Source organism: Dendronephthya gigantea, unplaced genomic scaffold (genome assembly GCF_004324835.1).
Source record: "Dendronephthya gigantea isolate DGI-Jeju-01 unplaced genomic scaffold, DenGig_1.0 000002F, whole genome shotgun sequence".
NCBI classification, from domain to species: Eukaryota; Metazoa; Cnidaria; class Anthozoa; order Malacalcyonacea; family Nephtheidae; genus Dendronephthya; species Dendronephthya gigantea.
In genome coordinates, this window is record NW_021163012.1 from 2,489,620 (window position 1) to 2,507,557 (window position 17,938).

The window sequence follows — 17,938 nt, forward strand, 5'->3', positions numbered from 1 at the left end:
TTACTGAAACGACTTTGACCCCGCTGTAGAATCCGAAACAGAGCTTAGATACAAGATAACAAGCGGTCTCCCGAGCAGACAAACTGTTGACTGAACCAGATGATCCTCATTGTTACCTTCGATTTTTTAAATCAGTACTCAACAATGAAATCACACAAAACCAATTTATTTTGTAATATAAGTACAGTCATTTAATACAACAATGTGAATTCAGTTGAAACTGTTCTCTTTGTTCCACCATGGATAATTAAATCAATTATCCATCGTTCCACCGTTCCATCGCTCCACTTTTTGTAATCCAAGTCAATAATCCTCGACCATATATCAGTAAGGGGGGACAAGACCCTCCCTCCCCTTCCACTCTGTGAAGTTAAATCGATTCATCAATGAGTCATTTTTGCTTTGCTGTCTTTCTTGGTCTCTTTGCGCGGCTGTTGTCTTTTTGGTTTTCCGTTTTCCGTTTCAATCCTTTCATCTTCCGTGTTTGTAGTTTGCTGTAGTCCTGACGTTGCATGTGAATGTTCGCAAGCTTAGAGCCGAAGGGATCGTGGGATATGTTCTTTGTCTTCTTTGGCTGTACAAAAGAGAATGTATATTAATGTCTGTCCAAATAAAGCCGTTAGTTTTGTCCTTAAGGTTTTCTCCAGTAGTAACACTGGATCAATAAGAGTCTAAGAGATGATCCTTACTGGAACTCTAAGAACACTATAGAACCGATAGAGTTATCCAAAATGAATAATGTTAGTTTAGTTAAGGTTTCCTCCTGTAGTACTACATGATCAATAAGAGATGATCCTTACTGGACCTCTAGGAAGAACAGTTTAGAACTGATATAGCTATCCAGTATAAATAAAGTTAGTTTAGTATAAATTTCTTCTTGTGGTAACACTGGATCACCAAGAGAAGAACAGTATAAGTTAGTTTAAGAATTCTTTCAGTGTAAACCAAACAGCTTCACACAAACCTTAAGCGTTTTTGGTTTCTTTACTGCTCTCTTCCACAGATCATCTGATGCCAGTTTAACTCGTCGTTTCACCAGATCAAGAGAAGGACCTATCTCTTCAAGTTCAACTCGAGGTGTTCTTGTTCCTGACTTCTTTAGTAAAACTCTAAAATCCCCAACATAAATTAAACTTATGACCGGTGTATATATTATTAAAACATCAGTGTTCCACTACCACTGGACTATAAAATCATCTTGAATCAGACAGAGTACTGTATGATTAAAAAATAAAACAAACCTATAACTCCTTAGGAATATTTTTCCATCAAGTTCTGTAAACTGTATAACATGTTCCAAGCCTTGCAGCCTAACTTTTTCAGCATTTGCACCACGAAATACATCTGCCCAAGAAACATAAAGACATCTTCAATTTCTCCTTTAGAAATTGATTTCATATTATAGAAAAAATCCTCTGTAATTGGTGTAAGTGAATACAATTTACTGTACCTATTAAAAGATTCTTTAGTCTGACATATTCTGGTTCTGTGTCAAAAGCCTCGCCAACAAACACTAGACAAGGCTTAGTTCCTACTGCACATTTTTCAGTCTAATGTCAAAAGAAATACGTACTTTAAAAAACTTCAAAGTACACATAGAAAATGGTAAATAAAGAAAACAACCTCTTATGAATGTCAAAAAACAATTATAATTCACCTGGAAATCCCTTAAAGAAGCAAAATTTTCAATGCCCAATTCTACCATGTCTAAGATATGACCATCAAAAAAACGTCCTAAAATGTGTAATTTAGGAAGATAAACCTCAAAGTTGTTTGACTTGGATTTTCATACAGGCCATTTCGGTTCATTCTACTTACCAATCACAAGATTGTGAGGTCTTTTCTTAGAATGAGAACCAAAAACAAACGTTGACGCATCATTTTTGTTTGAAAAAAATTCCTGGAAAAAAATAATTTTCATGTTTGGGATGATTTTTAACTGCTTCATTGGATAAACATGAAAATTTGTATATTTGCATGAATTTAAAAATCTAAATTGATTTAATGATATGAGCAATAATATTTGATAAATTTTATTAGCAAACTCACTAAAGAGGTTTCATCTTCAAACGGTCTCATGATATTCTTCCTGATTGGTCATTGGATAAGGAGAAAAAAATTATAGATAAAATACTCATTCTTATTCATCATTCGTATGATGTGAAATGCTTTAACGAGGCTAGGGGAATATACATTACCTTTTAAAAATGACAGCATGAGGCTTTCTGAGGACATACTAGACAAACACGATAGGCATTCATATTAGTAATTAGTAAATCGTGAATCATCAATACGACATTTATATTTGAAAACAGTAACATTAGTTTAAGCTTAAAACATACATTATCTTCTCTACCAAACTCTGAATAAGATCGTCTCTTTACTCACCAAGTCTTTGAGCGCCTGTGTGACTGTTTCGCTCGTTCTTCCACCTCGAATAAACATCGTTGTCTTGCTGTTTTCAACAAGCTTTGGTTCCTTCGCATCCAAAAGGCGCCTTCCTTTATGGGTTTTTGCCCGCCTAAATACCAAAAAATGATGTACCATTTATTACAGCATAGTAAAATATATCTTAAATATTAGATTCGCTCGAGAGTAAAGCAATTGTTAATGGAAAAAAGCCAAAAAATACAGAAAAATTACTTTATATCTTTTAGAGCATTTCTTGCGGCCATCTTGGATTTTGTGAGGGGTATTTAGGGTCATTTCCTCGTTGCTGGACCACTGGGGGATTCACATGGATCACTTGGAGAGAATTGGAGAGTGAAGAAGAAATGAAGAAGTAAGGTAATAATTCTTCTATTTTATCCTCTTCGCTTTCAACATTGAATTGGATGAAATTGAATTGGAACACAAGTGATGATCCTTACTGGACCTTTAGGAAAAACAGTTTAGAACTGATAGAGCTATCCAGTATAGATAGAGTTAGTTTAGTTTAGGTTTCCTCCTGTAGTAACACTGGATCAATAAGAGATGATTCCTTACTGGACCTCTAGGAAGAACAGGTTAGAACTGATAGAGCTATCCAGTATAAATAAAGTTAGTTTAGTTAGGTTTCCTCCCGTAGTAACACTGCATTAACACAATACTAAGACCAATTGAGAACTGATAGCTCTATCTGATAAATACTTTTTAGTTCAAATCAAACAAGAGCAACCCCTCGGTAACAAAAATGTATTTATATTTAATATCTTATACTACAAAATCCATTCAGTTATTGTAGATAATATTGTCTGTTATGATTATCGTATAGTTCTCATAATATTTTCTTTCGTTTTTCGCACTTCTTCACTGAATGTTTTCCGCATTATCAGACACCGTGTCATTCTCTGTGCGGTCATGTCGCTATTCGAGGTTACTTGCTTCGGTTTGCTCGCTTTCATCGGCTTCATTCTCCGGCTGATCGTCTGTGAAGCGAGAAAAAGCTTTACTTTAAATTGGATAGACGAAATACAGTATTTCTGACATGCTAAGGCATAAAAACAATGGATTATTATAAGTGATTTGTCTCAGCTGATTTTTCCTTTAAAGGTCTGTTGACACAATCCAATTTTGTCAGATCCAATTCACTTCTGATGGATGTTTTATAGCCTGTTGACTTGCAATGTATATGGACAGCGAATTAACTCAAGCCAATGCAGTACTGCTTTGTTAATAACAGACTACATTCCATACGTCAGAAGCGAATTGGATCGGACAAAATTGGATCGTGTGAGCAGCTAACTAAAACTTTACGTCGGAGATGAAAGATACCTTCACAACACTCTTGTTCCTCATTAGCTTCATTCTCTGCTGAATCAGCTTCATTTTGTGCTGACTCAGCATGCCATTCATCCTCGGTCGCTTCGGTACGTTCGTCCCCAACCCCCTCAGTAGGCGACGGCGAATCTTTCGTCTCACATTCCCTACATTCTGAACAATCAACTTGTTCCTGCGACAGCGCTAAGGATACCTCGATACAACTCTCGCTCTCTGTGGGAGAATTTGAGTTGGAATTTTCGCCGGTATCCGAAGTATCGCCCGGGGCTTGTTCCGCCTCGGGTTTCGGGTCGCTTTCCCTCGAACTGTGGCCATTCTCCATAGGAACTGGCGAATCAGACGTTTCTTCAACACTGTTCACCGCCTGAAAATGCATACCAGATCCGCCCCTATCAGTTCTAAACTGTTCTTCCTAGAGGTCCAGTAAGGATTATCTCTTATTGATCCAGTGTTACTACAGAAGGAAACCTAAACTAAACTAACTTTATTTATACTGGATAGCTCTATCAGTTCTAAACTGTTCTTTCTAGAGGTTGAATTCTCTTACTGTACCTCTCCAGATGATTGACCACTTTCCAATTTTTGACTCAATTCCTTTCTTTCTAATTGCAAAGCACGACATAAATTTTCCAACTTCAAGTTTTTCATGGTCGTTTTTTCAATTTGTTCTTTTTTCCTTTTATTCTGAAACAGTTAACAACACTTACAGAGAGTAAACACTTACTGTACTCAATAACTAACCAAACTAACTTTATTTAAACTGGCTACTGTTACAGTTTTATCAGTTTCAAACTGTTCTTCCTGGAAGGATCATCTCTTGTAGAAAACCTAACAAACTTCTTTCTAGAGAATTCAATTCTTTCTAGAGATCCACGAACAAAAACCTGAGCAACAACTCACATCACCAGCTAACTCCAGTAGTGACTGATTACTTTTCTCCCATTTCTGCTTCCACATAATTGTTTCTTTTTCCAATTTCTTTATTGTCTTTGTCATCTAGGGGTGAGAAAAATTCCCCTATAGGCTTTAACCAAAATTCCTTTTCAACATTATAGGCTATACCACACTGACAAATAGTTTTGTTAACAATGTGTCAATACACTGTGCTGATGAGGGAGACAGCTGACACAGTCACACACAGTGAAATGTGCTATGAAATCATAAAATACCTTATCCATTTCCTTCTTAAAGGTGCCAAAAACTTCATTGCTCTTGGTCAATGTTTTTTGGAATTCCTCAAATTTTTCTGTGTACATAGACAGCTGGAAACACGAAAGAATGACAAAACATACACTGACTTAATTTCTATGACAAACTCAGTAATCAATTGCTAAATGTTGACTGAGTGCAATATATATTAAATCATGTGTCTAAATCTGTGCATTAAGAGCATTTTAGGTTAGTTAAACTTTTCATACTTGGAGTTTTAATTCAGCCTCATCTTTCAGAAGTTGCTCGCATTTCTTTTGATATTCCAGAGACTCCTGCAGTAGCTGTTGTTTCTCTTTTAATGCTTGCTCTCTTTCTTCATTGAGAATTAATGTCTGTTGTGCCAATTTTGCCTCGAGCAATTGATTTTCAATTTGTTTGTGTTTGAGGACTTTATCAACATACTGCAATATTAAACAACAAGCAAACTTCAAAATGAGGCACATCAACTATTTCTGGTAAGTAATATATCTTATTTGACATACCTGTTCTCGCATTTCATATTGGTCTACCAGACCTTTCAGTTTTGCTGCCAATCTATATGCAATAATGTAGAGTTAACCAAATGAATAGCAAACGGATTTGCTACTGCAAACAGATTTGGTACTAACAAAACAAAAAACTACAGTACAGTAGGCAGACCAATATGATGTATGGTAATAACTATCAATAAAACATACTCAGCATTGTCAGTTTTCAACTGCTGGTTCTTGGAATGATTATCCTGCATTTGATTGGTTATTTCACCAATGGATGATTGAAATTTTGTTGACAGTTCTTGGCGTTTGGCCTCCTCAACCTTCGTCCTGTGATCACATTCTTCCTAATAATGGAAAAAATTTCGATACTGATTTGACTTGCCCAAGACACACAGTAATTTACTCTGACAACAACACTCACCTTCATCAGCCTATTATGTTTTTGCAGCTCACGGCAAAGGCTTTCTAATTTGGTAAGAGCAAGCTTTGATTTCTTGTATTGTCCATTAAGGTCCTCCTTATCTTTCATAAGCTAAAAATAAACAAACATATCAATTGTTACACTTCATACGATACACAGAATAAGAACATTTACAGCAATACAACAGCTGAATTTCACACAAAAATACCTACCAAACTACATCGCTTTGTAAGCTCATCGATTTTATATTCACCAGTTTTGTTTTCAACAACCTAAAAATTTAGAAAATGTGAGACTGTTTTATTGGGTAGAAGTAAGTACAAAGAGAATAGGGTTTGATTTAACAGACCAATTTACTAACCATTTGAACAAGTCGCTTGGCCATAACTTGTAATGACTCAGTTTCATTTTGGCTATCACTAAGAGCATCGATAAGCTGACCAACTTTAGAAGAAGATAATGAAGTTGATTAATGCATTGTGGTAATAATAAGAATATGCAGAAATGCCAATAGCTGAGAAGGTTCCTGAGTGTATGATTAATAAAAAATCTGCAAACTGTGTGTATATAGTGAAAAGTTTCATAAAATGCATAATTTTACACATGCAATCATACTCATGCTTTAACAAAACCTTAGACTGTAATACAGTTAAAAAGAAATCAAGTAAAAGGAAACCAACTATTTTCTTTCAATTAGGAAAACCACTTGTCATTTTCCAGCATTCCTTATCACTTCGCATGATTGCATCATGCTAAGTTTGCCCATTCATTCAAATTTCCTTATGTCCTTTCCCTAAACTGACATGTTTGTGATCGGTTTTTGTTCAAAACACAAAAGAAAAACTGCATGAGAGAGGCAATGGACGTAGGAATTTTAACCGTGATAATTAGATTATAAGTTTGTAAACAAACAATTGTATTTTTATAAGTGTATCAGTATTATATGAGTGAGATCATGTACTTCAAAAAGGATTAATTCTCCACGACTTCATCATATTAAATTGTCTCTTTCAAACATTAATTGATCGTTTCCCAGCAAAAAAAATACTAAAGGACGAACTGCAAAGGCGTTCTCTGGCATCTCTGCAGAGCGACTATTTAGAAATTTAGAAAACACGTACATTACAGTGACTAATACGCCGGTATTGTACATACTTAGGGTTTTCTCTTCATCCTTCGAGAGTCTTTTTCTCTTTCCCTTCGATTTATTCCGCGATCGTTCGTCCCACAACTTCGAAACTGCGTTGTCCAATACGTCGTTGAACGCATCCTGGAGATTGGAGCTGGTAGGCTTCGCGTCTGGCTTCGTTTCTTCGCTTTCGGCGCCCTCGATCTCCTGAAAGAAAATTGTAATAGTAAGAGCGGATGCTTCGAAAGAAATTTGTCAAAAAATTCCACTCACTTTTGCTTCGGAAGTATATTCTGCAACGGAATCTTGTTGGTTCATTTCTGACAAGCTATTTGCATCCGCCATCTTTTAATAGGAAATTTATAATGCCACCTTTACAAATCTCTTTGAAACCCCCATTGTACTCTTGAAACCCCCATTGTACTCTTGAAACCCCCATTGTACTCTTAAAACCCCCATTATTTCTATTTGTAGCATTTATCAATACACAATTATCCATCTAAGACCACTGTCTAAGACAAACATTAACCTAAGAGATATATAACTGGGTATATACAGTGAGCTCTATATATATAGAGATGACTGGGAAAGTGGGTATATATAGCTCACGCTGCCACCCAGATCAGTGATTCCACCAAAGATTTGGTTCCACGGTAGGTCTACTGGCAAACGCTGATTACAGCAATGCAAAGTCAGAGAAAACGTTATAAAGATATAGCGAAGGCAACAGAGCCAAGGTACAAGCGAAGGTATGACCTTCGCAATGCTAAAAGTCTCAAGAAAAAGGTACAAAGTAAATATTTTTATTCTTACAGTGGGTGGACAAAAAAAGTGGTCCCCGACGAAATGTGGCACACTTTAATATCATTCAAATAAACGTCTGTTTCAAAACAAATTCTTCTGAGAAGTAACCTTTATTTTATTAAAGTAATATAGTTAATTTACGGTATTTGCTTCAGGCGCGGAATCAGGAATTGTGCCTTACGACCCCAAATGACATAATACAAGCCCTCTGAATCACCGATGTTTGTATGGTCATGGAAATGTACCAAAAAACCCATAACGTATAAATAATAGTTACTAATAACAGTCCGGTTAAGCCTGCGCTAAGCTAAACAACGTGAGTGATAAGCTAAAATGAAACAGTTGTTTGCCAGTTACCTGATGTCAGTAAGCGTGTCTTGTGCAATAATTATGGGTACTTATGTGCCGGAGGGCGGAGTACATGCTTCCGTTAGTTCCCTATTAGACGCGCTGTGGCCGCGTACATATATGTAAATTATGTACATCTCGGAAAACGAAAAATTACGCCAGCATACGTTCAAGTTAAGAACAACCTTAACAACCCGTAGCCTCTACCTAATATTCTTACATTCTTGCATTCTCTTACATTCTTTTGTGATACATGCATAATATCAATAATACGTCACGGCTATGATCACGGGCAATGTAAACATGATGCATAGCCACTTAGAAACTATTTTACATCCATACCACCATGTCAAAGCGGTCTTCCAAACGTGCAGCGTTTTCAATGGAAAGCCTACGAGAAGAGGTTGAACACGAGATAAAGCAAGACGGAGTTGATAAAAATATATTATGTGATATTACAGATCTTAATTTTGTAGACTTTATGTCGGTACAAGTTATTTTATGTGCTATACTAGTAAAATTCGTTCTTAACACCGTTCGTGCTTTTGCAAATATTGTGCCATCGTTATGTGTACTTCCCATGAAAGTGCGTCAGGAAGTTTTACAGTTGTCGCATCTACATCTAGTTGTCAGCAGGTGAAGCCGAAACATGGTGATTGTGATGGAGACAATGATGGTAATGGTGATGGAGACAACGATGGTAATGGTGATTGTGATGGAGACAATGATGGTAATGGTGATTGTGATGGAGACAATGATGGTAATGGTGATTGTGATGGAGACAATGATGGTAATGGTGATGGTGATGGAGACAATGATGGTAATGGTGATGGTGATGGAGACAATGATGGTAATGGTGATTGTGATGGAGACAATGATGGTAATGGTGATGGAGACAACGATGGTAATGGTGATTGTGATGGAGACAATGATGGTAATGGTGATTGTGATGGAGACAATGATGGTAATGGTGATTGTGATGGAGACAATGATGGTAATGGTGATGGAGACAATGATGGTGGTGGTGATGGTGATAGAAATGTTCCAAGTAATGATGGAGAAAATAATGAGGATAACATTTTGGTGGATATGTAACATAGATAAGATAACGAAAGGAAGTTAGGCAGACGATGTGCGAGTGCATTGAACTGATAAAGACGGCACCTTAGGCTTAGAGATGATGATAATGTAGATAAGACCACACATGTTAAAAGTATTTCGTGTATTTATAGATTACAAGGGTGATGACGATGACTTAGAAATAGCTGCTGTAGTGCCACCATCAGTTACATGTGAAAACAGCACTGTGATAGCACTGCTCACAGAATACTTGTGAGCCTAATCGTAAGAACTGCTCCAATATATTCCTTTAAATAATTTATTACATCATTTTGAAGCGTTTGTGGCCAATTTTTATGCTCATTTATTTATTATGTACTGTATTCTTCTTATTGAAACATTAATTTTAAGGAAAATTTAACACCAGAATCAACGAACTTTGCCAGAGTGGCAGAGTTTTAAGAGATGTATGCCAGCAGAAAGATTGGGTTTTACTAAAGATCCTCAGCACCCCTTTCCATCAGTTCAACTCGAATCCATCACGGGTTAGTAAAGTTAAAGTTGAAGATTTGGAGATTGGGTAAGGTCAAGTTAGTTTTTTACATGTATTTTTTATGTTGTGCTTTCTGATGCTAGTGTAGCTCTGTTTTCTGGTATGTGTTATAGTATTAGAGAGTGTAACATGATTCAGTCATACCCAGTGGCATAAGTTCATAACTAGAATGATAGTTGGAGAGTGGGGGTGTGAATATTCATATATCCAAGTTCTGCACTGATTCTTTGCCAGCCTCTTTATATATTCTACTATTTTATGTGGATTGCATTGTTTTTCATTTTCGTCTTTTTCACATATTTTTAATCGTTTTATTCGGTGTTAGATGTCAAGCCCCAAATGATATGCTTCGCTCTGGTTGGGAACCATACAAAGTTCATGGTGATGGAAATTGCCTGTTACGGTCCCTTTCGGTAGCCATAACTGGTGAACGAACAGAGCGTCTGCATCAGTGGCTAAGACTTTGGTGCGTTGTCCATGGCTGTCTTAAGGAACATTTTTACATCAAACAGGTTTTAATTAGTACTACTGCACATACATTCCCTACAAAAGAATGTATTGTATCATTCATTTTTTTATTATGTCTTAGTTTCTTGCTGATGCAGATTAAATTGATGGTTTCCTTTCATTAATAACTGACGATGACATCTACAGCAAGATGAATGATAGCATGACCATTAAAGAAAAAGTTAGTTCTGTTTATCTGCGTGAAATCATGAAGACTTCAGTGGATGGTCGTTATTGTGGTATTTTTAGCAAATTTTTAATTTTTATTAAATTATTTTTAGTAAAATTCACACTGTTTCGTGTTTGGAATAATTATGAACGTGAATTTTGGCTATTAGATATTTTGTGCGGACTTATAAAAACGAGATAATCGCACTGTACTTTGTACTGTTTAAATTATGCTCTTCTAGAATTTTTTGCTATATTCATAGCTATAAAAAAGATTATCTTCTTATGTACGGCAATACTAGGAAGTGCATTGCACGTTCGTTTTGTGTTTATAAATTGATTAAACAGGCAGGATACCTTCAAATTGTACTGATGGCTAGCCTGCTGAAAAAGACCATTTACCAACATTGCTCTTCACCTGGGTATGAACTGTATAACACGGAAATATGCCCTCCAAATGGCGTAAAATGGGTCAATTCATCTCCTCTGGTGCCATTTATCTGGAGGGATTATTAGTCACCTTGTTCCGACGTTGAAATATGAAACTGATGTGGGTAAGAAATAAATATAAAACAATATATAATAACTGACGATGACATCTACAGCAAGATGAATGATAGCATGACCATTGGAGAAAAAGTTAATTCTGCTTATCTGCGTGAAATAATGAAGATTCAGTGGATGGTCGTTATTGTGGTATTTTTAGCAAATTTTTCATTTTTATTAATTTATTTTTAGTAAAATTCACACTGTTTCGTGTTTGGAATAATTATGAACGTGAATTTTAGCTATTAGATATTTTGTGCGGACTTATAAAAACGAAATAATCGCACTGTACTTTGTACTGTTTAAATTATGCTCTTCTAGAAGTTTTTGCTATATTCATAGCTGTAAAAAAGATTCTCATGTAGAATACGATTCTGGTAAAATACAGAGATTAATAGAGAGACGTAATAATACAGAAAAACACAGAGATTTTATTTATTTTTAGGTCCTGAAGAGTTGAAAGCTTTTGCAAATAACCCTCTGGTGAGAAGAGCTTTTGTTGAAGCCATATCACAAGGACCATCAAACTGTTTAAGAGGTATATCCACAGACAAAATTTATTAGATGCACCTTACCATGCTTGCAAATTGCATTTTAATTTATATTTTTAATTGTTATATAAACAATTGATGATCTTAAACCCAGAATTAACTGTCTGTTGAACTGAATACTATTTTTATTCATGCAATTAATAATGGTAATAGAACGAATAGGACTGCTATTAATGGCAATGACAGTTGACTCTACCACAGATTAACAAAGTGCCCATAAATTGTAAGGACAAGGGAGATCCGCAGGAGTGCAAGATTGATGAAGAAAGTAAAGGAGTAGCCGTGGGGAGGGGGGGGGGAATTCGGGGAATTTTTTGGGGAAATAATTTGAGAAAAAAAGTCTTGACATTCAGGCAAAGATTTCAATTATCGAAAATCGAAAAACATGCGAATAGTTGCGAATATTTTCATGTACTTGTAAAATGAATTTATTTGTCCTTAATAGTATTCACTGCCCATAGGGACAATCTCATGCTAATGACATGCAATTAAAACCTGAATTAGTATACTTAATTTTCCTAAACATGTCCCTATAACATGACTCTCTGATCTTAAATACGCCGTTTACAAGCGTGCACGTCTGACCTAAATACCGCGTCGTGATTTGTTTGTTTGAACTGAATTCAGTTTGAACTGAATATTATTTTTATTCAATTAATAATGGTAATAGAACGAATAGGACTGCTATTAATGGCAATGACAGTTGACTCTACCACAGATTAACAACCATGTCTCTCTTCTGACTAAAAAGCGTAAGCGATTCATCACTGCGCATCGCTTGCCAGTAGAGGCATTTACCCCCTTCCCCCCTTAGACTTATATAAAACCGAGATAATCGTACTGTACTTTGTACTGTTTAAATTATGTTCTTCTAGAATTTTTTGCTAAATTCATAGCTATAAAAAACTAAAAAAGATTATGTTCTTATGTACGGCAATACTCAGTAGAAAGTGCATTGCACGTTCGTTTTGTGTTTATAAATTGATTAAACAGGCAGGATACCTTAAAATTGTACTGATGGCTAGCCTGCTGAAAAAGACCATTTACCAACATTGCTCTTCACCTGGGTATGAACTGTATAACACGGAAATATGCCCTCCAAATGGCGCAAATGCATGGGTCAATTCATCTCCTCTGGTGCCATTTATCTGGAGGGATTATTAGCCACCTTGTTCCGATGTTGAAATGTGAAACTGATATGGGTAAGAAATAAATATAAAACAAGACGCCTACTCAGGCCTTTACCCCGCTGTTATACACAGGCGGAGTAATAATTCGAATAATAATTCTTATTTATAAATATAATTTTTATTTTATTCTTATTTTTAATTATAATTTTTATTTTCATTTTATTTATAATTATCATTACATTTTGTTAAAATATTAAATGTATAATTGTAGATTGAAAAGTGGTATAGATTAACAGGATGTCCTACAGTTGCTTTGACGTGGCTGAATGGTGAAATATCATTTTGTTTATGCGGCCTTTATGCTGTTTTATATGTAAATATTCAGTAATTTAGACTGATAATTATTCAGAGTTAATAAGCCATAAATAAGGCCTAATAATTGGACCTGCTTTGACATGACATAAGTAAGTTTTAGTTTAATGATTTATTTATTTTTTATTTTAAACGCAATTCTTGGTGGTAAATAGACCTTTTTCATAATGACGTCAAACGCGGAAAGTCTGATGTTACACGAAGTTTGATTGGCTCGATAGTTTAGTGGAGCCAATCAAATTTCGTGTAACATCATACTTTCCACGTTTGACGTCATTATAAGAAAGGTCTATTGATACCTTCAAATTAACAGTGTAGTCTTACAACTATTACGGAGAACAGTGTCGCACATATTTTGTATTATGACATATGTAAGTTTTAGTTTAATGAAACATTTATTTTTCATTTTAAATACACGTAAAATACGATTTTTAAAAATTGAAAATATTACTTTAGCATAATAAGCACATACTGTACGATTACAGTTTGTAAATTGCATCTGTAACGTTGGACTGTAAAACTGGGTGTGTCCGTGTCCCAGGGACCAATTAGCAAATTTGTAATTGAGTACTTCAGGAGTACTTCTATGTACAGTTTTGTATATATCTCATTTTGGTATATATCTCTCTTATATATGTAATTGTGCGAGCGTTTATATAGCGGTCGCCCTCATTAAATCTGACGTAACTGGCGCGCAAACTATGGTAATACAATCCGATCGTCCGATAACTAAGATACTGCTATTACCATAGAAGGCAATTCATTAGTTCGAGTTATCGCGGTGTTCAAGCGCTGTTTCAGCGCTGCGTTACTTTTACATCTAGCGCAATAGTTGTTCCTCTGACTTCCGTTTAAGCTGTGTTCTAGCGCTGCTAGAAGTACGTCATCAATGCGAACCGCCATGCCGTATAACTGCTGAGATTATGCACTATACTTACATCTATACGTATTCAAATCTACGCTACACATCTATTGGTTTGGTACCATCATAAGAGACTGAAAATTATCAAATGCAAGAGTGGATCGTTCGTTATGATAAACTTTCCAATTTACCAAAATGCACAACGCGCTTATAGCTACAGCAATCTGCTTTACAAATGTAGATTCTTTCACTCCAAATTAAGATAACCTTTTGCTAGCAGTAAATTTAAATTTTTGCCTGATTCATATTTAATACAGAAAACTTGAGAAATTTGTTATTGTAAGCACAAGAAAGAATGCAGAAAAAGGACAAAAAAACAAAAATTAGAAGAGCCAGGAGCCTCTTTTCAAAATGAATCACCCACTATAAATGTGGAGAGACGCCACACCAACCTTATAACTGCTCACAGTGAAGCACAAGGTTTTGGAATCATACGAACATCCCCATTTATCATTAAATTGAGGAATGTTCTCCAGTGTGACTTGAGGCCAAACGCCAAGAGAGAGAGGAAACACTTTCAGGTTATACTACAAGTTAAACAATCAACAATGTGTTTTCAGTTTGGTAAATACATTGTAACTCTTCTGCTTGGATTCCTCAACATCGACAATTTTAACATGTAACTTGCCCGAAGTTCATTTCACATTTTTACATTTCCATTTCCGATAACGCGTAAATTCGTGCAGTGGGATATTCACGTATAACTTGCCCAAAGTTCATTCCACATTTTTAAATTTCCATTTTCGATAACGCGTAAATTCGTGCAGTGGGATATTCACGTATAACTTGCCCAAAGTTCGTTTCACATTTTTCAATTTCCATTTCCGATAAGGCGTAAATTCAGTGGGATATTCAAATCTTTGTTCATATATTGACCAGTGTCCGTAAAGATAAATACTGTTTTAGAAGAAATACACTGAACCATTGTCACATATTTCAGAAATCTTGGGTACTGCACAGTGCAAATTCATTCACCACTTTCGGAATATATGATATACTAACAGATTTTCAATCCAAGCTTTACATCGATCTTACATCGAGCATGTTTTCCCGTCAAATGGTACAGCTGTTTAATCAAGCTGTTACAAGTCAGAAAATTGCAAATCCAGGTATTGCACGGTAAGCAAATCATGTAAGTGTTTACAATGAATTACAAACGACACAGACAGTTGGAATTCTGACCGTGGCGGCATACTCAAAAATCTCTTCCAATCTTTCTTTCTTTGTCGATCGACGATGGGTGATCTAAAAAACTGGTAATTGTCGATGGTGTTTGTAACAAGAAATAATTCAATGTTGATATGAAGAAGCATTTCGATTTAGGTCGATGTAGTGTTCGATGGTGAAGTTATTCCTGCATGCCATGGGTTGAAAAACCTGTGAGCTTGCTGCTGGGTTACAATGATGTGTACACCACACGTTGATTTAACAGGGAGTGCGCCAGTCAGTAATTATTGAACTATATATCTTTCAGTCCCGCGGCCAGACAATTTCTCCTGTTGAAATGGAATATAGCCAGAACTCTCTTGATTATATTAATTGTTTGATTTATCAACATCCTCCCACAGGAGGGGTGTCTTCATGTCTCAGGACCAGTCTTATTAGTCGAGCAGTTACATTAGAGGTTCATCATAGAATTTTGATTGTCGTTTTTTTTTAATGGGTTTCAAATTCGTTCTCTTGTTTTTCTTTCAAGAACTTCAAGCGTTCTAAATATTTTATTGCACGATAATTCCAAAATCTTTTGACTTCACTATTTAAATCTTCGCAGTACTGATGTTTCATATGGAAATAGTAATTTTTCTTTTATCTAATAACACAATGTAGTTTTGTTACAGAATTCAGGAAGAGTCGACGATGCGATTTTTCCATTCTTTGTCTGCAGGATGTATAATAGCAGTTCTTTATTTGCAAACGTTTTAAACTTTCGTCTTTGTTACAGGAACCATATACTTGTTACAGGACAAGAGAGGAAGGGACTCGAGTCAAACAGAAGTTTCGAATAATAATACACGAACAAGTATCTTAACAAATTGGATACATGTACAAAAGGATAGACAAACAACACAATACAATTGCTAGTTATTAAAACATGAAGACGCCAATGACTTGAAGATAAAAAAAAGACAACGTATACAACAAACTTATGCACATGCAGAAAGTTTAACTCGTAAGAAATATTCAGGCAAAGAACGAACTGGGACCAATAAGAAATTTTTGTTTAAAGAGAAGGAAAAGGCTGGATTTTCATTTTAGCCTGGATTTTCAACTGTTTCCTTTTCAAAACGCGATCACTTCATGACATTAACACCGTAATTTGTCATTCCAGTGTAAAAAATCGAAAAAATAATATTTTGAATATTTCTCAAAGCTCTCAGTTGATAAATATTTGTTAATAATCCATATTAAGATGAAAAATCCTCCCATTTTTATGTATCGGAATCGAAAATCGCTGCACGAAAGTATCTACAATTGTAACGCAACTTATCGATTACATAATTTCATGGTTATAGGGGATGTTTTAAAAAAAAAGAGTTAGAAATTTTTATTAACTTTGACAAAATGAATATTTTTTTTGGAAGTCTAAATGATCAAAATCAATATAATTAACGGAGTTTCTGCTAATCATTCGTTTAAAGCTTATTTCAATTGCTGTACTTGGGCCAGGATCCCTATAGACAAGCCAGCTAGTAGTTTGTAATAACACAATTTTGCTGCTAAAAGTAGGCAAATATCGCATACATCTGATAACAATAAGCCTCTCGCTTTTGATGGTACCGTTCCTTGACAAGTAAATGAAACTTTAAAACCGTGAAATATTCTTAATTTATGTCGCAAATTTATGCTCCGGCTTTGCATGTAATAACTGCAATTATTATTCATTTTCTGTAAACTTATAGGTTGGTCGATTTGTACCACCTGAGTGAATTATATTTAGCATTAACGTCATGGCAGTGCCTTTATAAAATTTATTGCAATCACAAAATGATGGCAATTAATAGGAAAACCAAAATTTTAACGTAATTTAAATTTAAGGCAAACCGCAATTAACGAGCATAGAAGATTGAGAGATCTATCTCAACATTCAAATACGATGCATGATTATGATTTGAGAGGGTCCTCAACTAGGTTATGTCTTCCCAAGCCTAGGACGGATTACTTGAAAAAAAGTTTGCTTATGTCTGGAACCAAATTCTGGAGGACATAAGAACGTTGTCATCTTATAATTCGTTTTGTGAAAAGCTTTCTTCCTCGACCTTTCCATTTATAAATCCTCTTGTGTAAATTAATTTTTAAAAGTACAGTACACTTTTTCTCTATTAATCTCATATATATAGACAATATAGTTTACACTTTCATGTTTATATTATATGTTTATAAGTATCGTACGTATATTGTAGATAGATTAAGGGGGTGGGTGCATGGGATTTCATTTTGTAAGAGTAGCATCTATATGCAACTGGTAATGACAGCTGTTATGAGCTTGATTAATAACATAAATCACGATCATGAAAATGTCCATAAATGGATGCTACAAAATAAGCTCCAAATTCACCAAAAGAAGACGAAACACATGTTTACCGGATCATCTTTTAACATAAAGAATAAAATTGCTCAGACCCCAATCTTAATCAATAACACACCAGTTCCCACAATGGAAAACTATACATGCTTGGGTGTTGACATGTTTGACATGTGTTAATTGGGAAAAACATATAGATAAGATCTATGCGAAGATTGGGACTGGAATTGGAGTTATGAGAAGGATGAAAAACAGCATTGCTGACGAGGCTAGCGTGTTTAAATAAAGTATTATGTATGTATGTATAGAGTAACATTTCGAATGGTGAATGTCTACACCCAAAAATTTTTGTGGTACCTCACGAATATACCGATTCATTTCAAAATGGTTGGAACCAATGGCTCCAATCATATTGTCTCACAACACAACTGTTTAAGGAGCCAACTGCAATTACTTTT

At 35.3% G+C, this 17,938-nt stretch overlaps 3 protein-coding genes across 6 annotated transcripts; 1 reads left to right on the forward strand and 2 right to left on the reverse strand.

Moving 5' to 3' along the window:
• Positions 1-171: 171 nt before the first annotated feature.
• LOC114536349 (ribosome production factor 2 homolog) lies at positions 172-2,711 on the reverse strand. Its single transcript, XM_028557718.1, has 10 exons — positions 2,644-2,711; positions 2,389-2,521; positions 2,199-2,236; positions 2,050-2,089; positions 1,819-1,900; positions 1,658-1,734; positions 1,451-1,550; positions 1,242-1,344; positions 965-1,109; positions 172-574 (listed from the first exon to the last, which is right to left on the reverse strand). Exons 1-10 carry the CDS (start codon positions 2,673-2,675, stop codon positions 392-394), a joined length of 933 nt encoding a protein of 310 aa, XP_028413519.1. The 5' UTR covers positions 2,676-2,711; the 3' UTR covers positions 172-391.
• A 454-nt stretch (positions 2,712-3,165) lies between these two features.
• Positions 3,166-7,408, reverse strand: LOC114535862 (alpha-taxilin-like). Its single transcript, XM_028557184.1, has 13 exons — positions 7,271-7,408; positions 7,024-7,204; positions 6,230-6,312; positions 6,081-6,140; positions 5,869-5,979; positions 5,649-5,791; positions 5,454-5,505; positions 5,178-5,372; positions 4,929-5,021; positions 4,660-4,755; positions 4,312-4,443; positions 3,754-4,123; positions 3,166-3,407 (listed from the first exon to the last, which is right to left on the reverse strand). The coding sequence occupies exons 1-13, from the start codon at positions 7,340-7,342 to the stop codon at positions 3,346-3,348; spliced, it is 1,650 nt and encodes a 549-aa protein (XP_028412985.1). The 5' UTR covers positions 7,343-7,408; the 3' UTR covers positions 3,166-3,345.
• An 18-nt stretch (positions 7,409-7,426) lies between these two features.
• LOC114535869 (protein qua-1-like) lies at positions 7,427-11,860 on the forward strand. Of its 4 annotated transcripts, none has more exons than XM_028557206.1 (6): positions 7,427-9,197; positions 9,382-9,493; positions 9,620-9,788; positions 10,087-10,273; positions 10,351-11,132; positions 11,428-11,860. In XM_028557206.1, the coding sequence occupies exons 1-2, from the start codon at positions 8,717-8,719 to the stop codon at positions 9,483-9,485; spliced, it is 585 nt and encodes a 194-aa protein (XP_028413007.1). In that variant the 5' UTR covers positions 7,427-8,716; the 3' UTR covers positions 9,486-9,493; positions 9,620-9,788; positions 10,087-10,273; positions 10,351-11,132; positions 11,428-11,860. The 4 variants fall into 4 exon arrangements, with proteins under 4 accessions (XP_028413007.1, XP_028413020.1, XP_028412999.1 ...); XM_028557219.1 differs by having other exon boundaries at positions 7,427-7,783; positions 8,776-9,197; positions 10,087-11,132; XM_028557198.1 differs by having other exon boundaries at positions 10,087-11,132.
• Positions 11,861-17,938: the final 6,078 nt, after the last annotated feature.

Excerpts from the sequence above, each read along its gene's own strand:
- LOC114536349 (XM_028557718.1), bottom strand. The coding sequence starts at position 2,675 with ATGGCCGCAAGAAATGCTCTAAAAGATATAAA. Across the intron at positions 2,522-2,643 it reads AATGCTCTAAAAGATATAAA|GCGGGCAAAAACCCATAAAG; the intron begins GTAATTTTTCTG and ends TTTGGTATTTAG. Across the intron at positions 2,237-2,388 it reads CACAGGCGCTCAAAGACTTG|TATGTCCTCAGAAAGCCTCA; the intron begins GTGAGTAAAGAG and ends GTGTTTGTCTAG.
- LOC114535862 (XM_028557184.1), bottom strand. The coding sequence starts at position 7,342 with ATGGCGGATGCAAATAGCTTGTCAGAAATGAACCAACAAGATTCCGTT. Across the intron at positions 5,792-5,868 it reads AACATAATAGGCTGATGAAG|GAAGAATGTGATCACAGGAC; the intron begins GTGAGTGTTGTT and ends TTCCATTATTAG. Across the intron at positions 3,408-3,753 it reads GGAACAAGAGTGTTGTGAAG|ACGATCAGCCGGAGAATGAA; the intron begins GTATCTTTCATC and ends CTCGCTTCACAG.
- LOC114535869 (XM_028557198.1), top strand. The coding sequence starts at position 8,717 with ATGTGTACTTCCCATGAAAGTGCGTCAGGAAGTTTTACAGTTGTCGCA. Across the intron at positions 9,198-9,381 it reads TGGTGATAGAAATGTTCCAA|ATTACAAGGGTGATGACGAT; the intron begins GTAATGATGGAG and ends GTGTATTTATAG.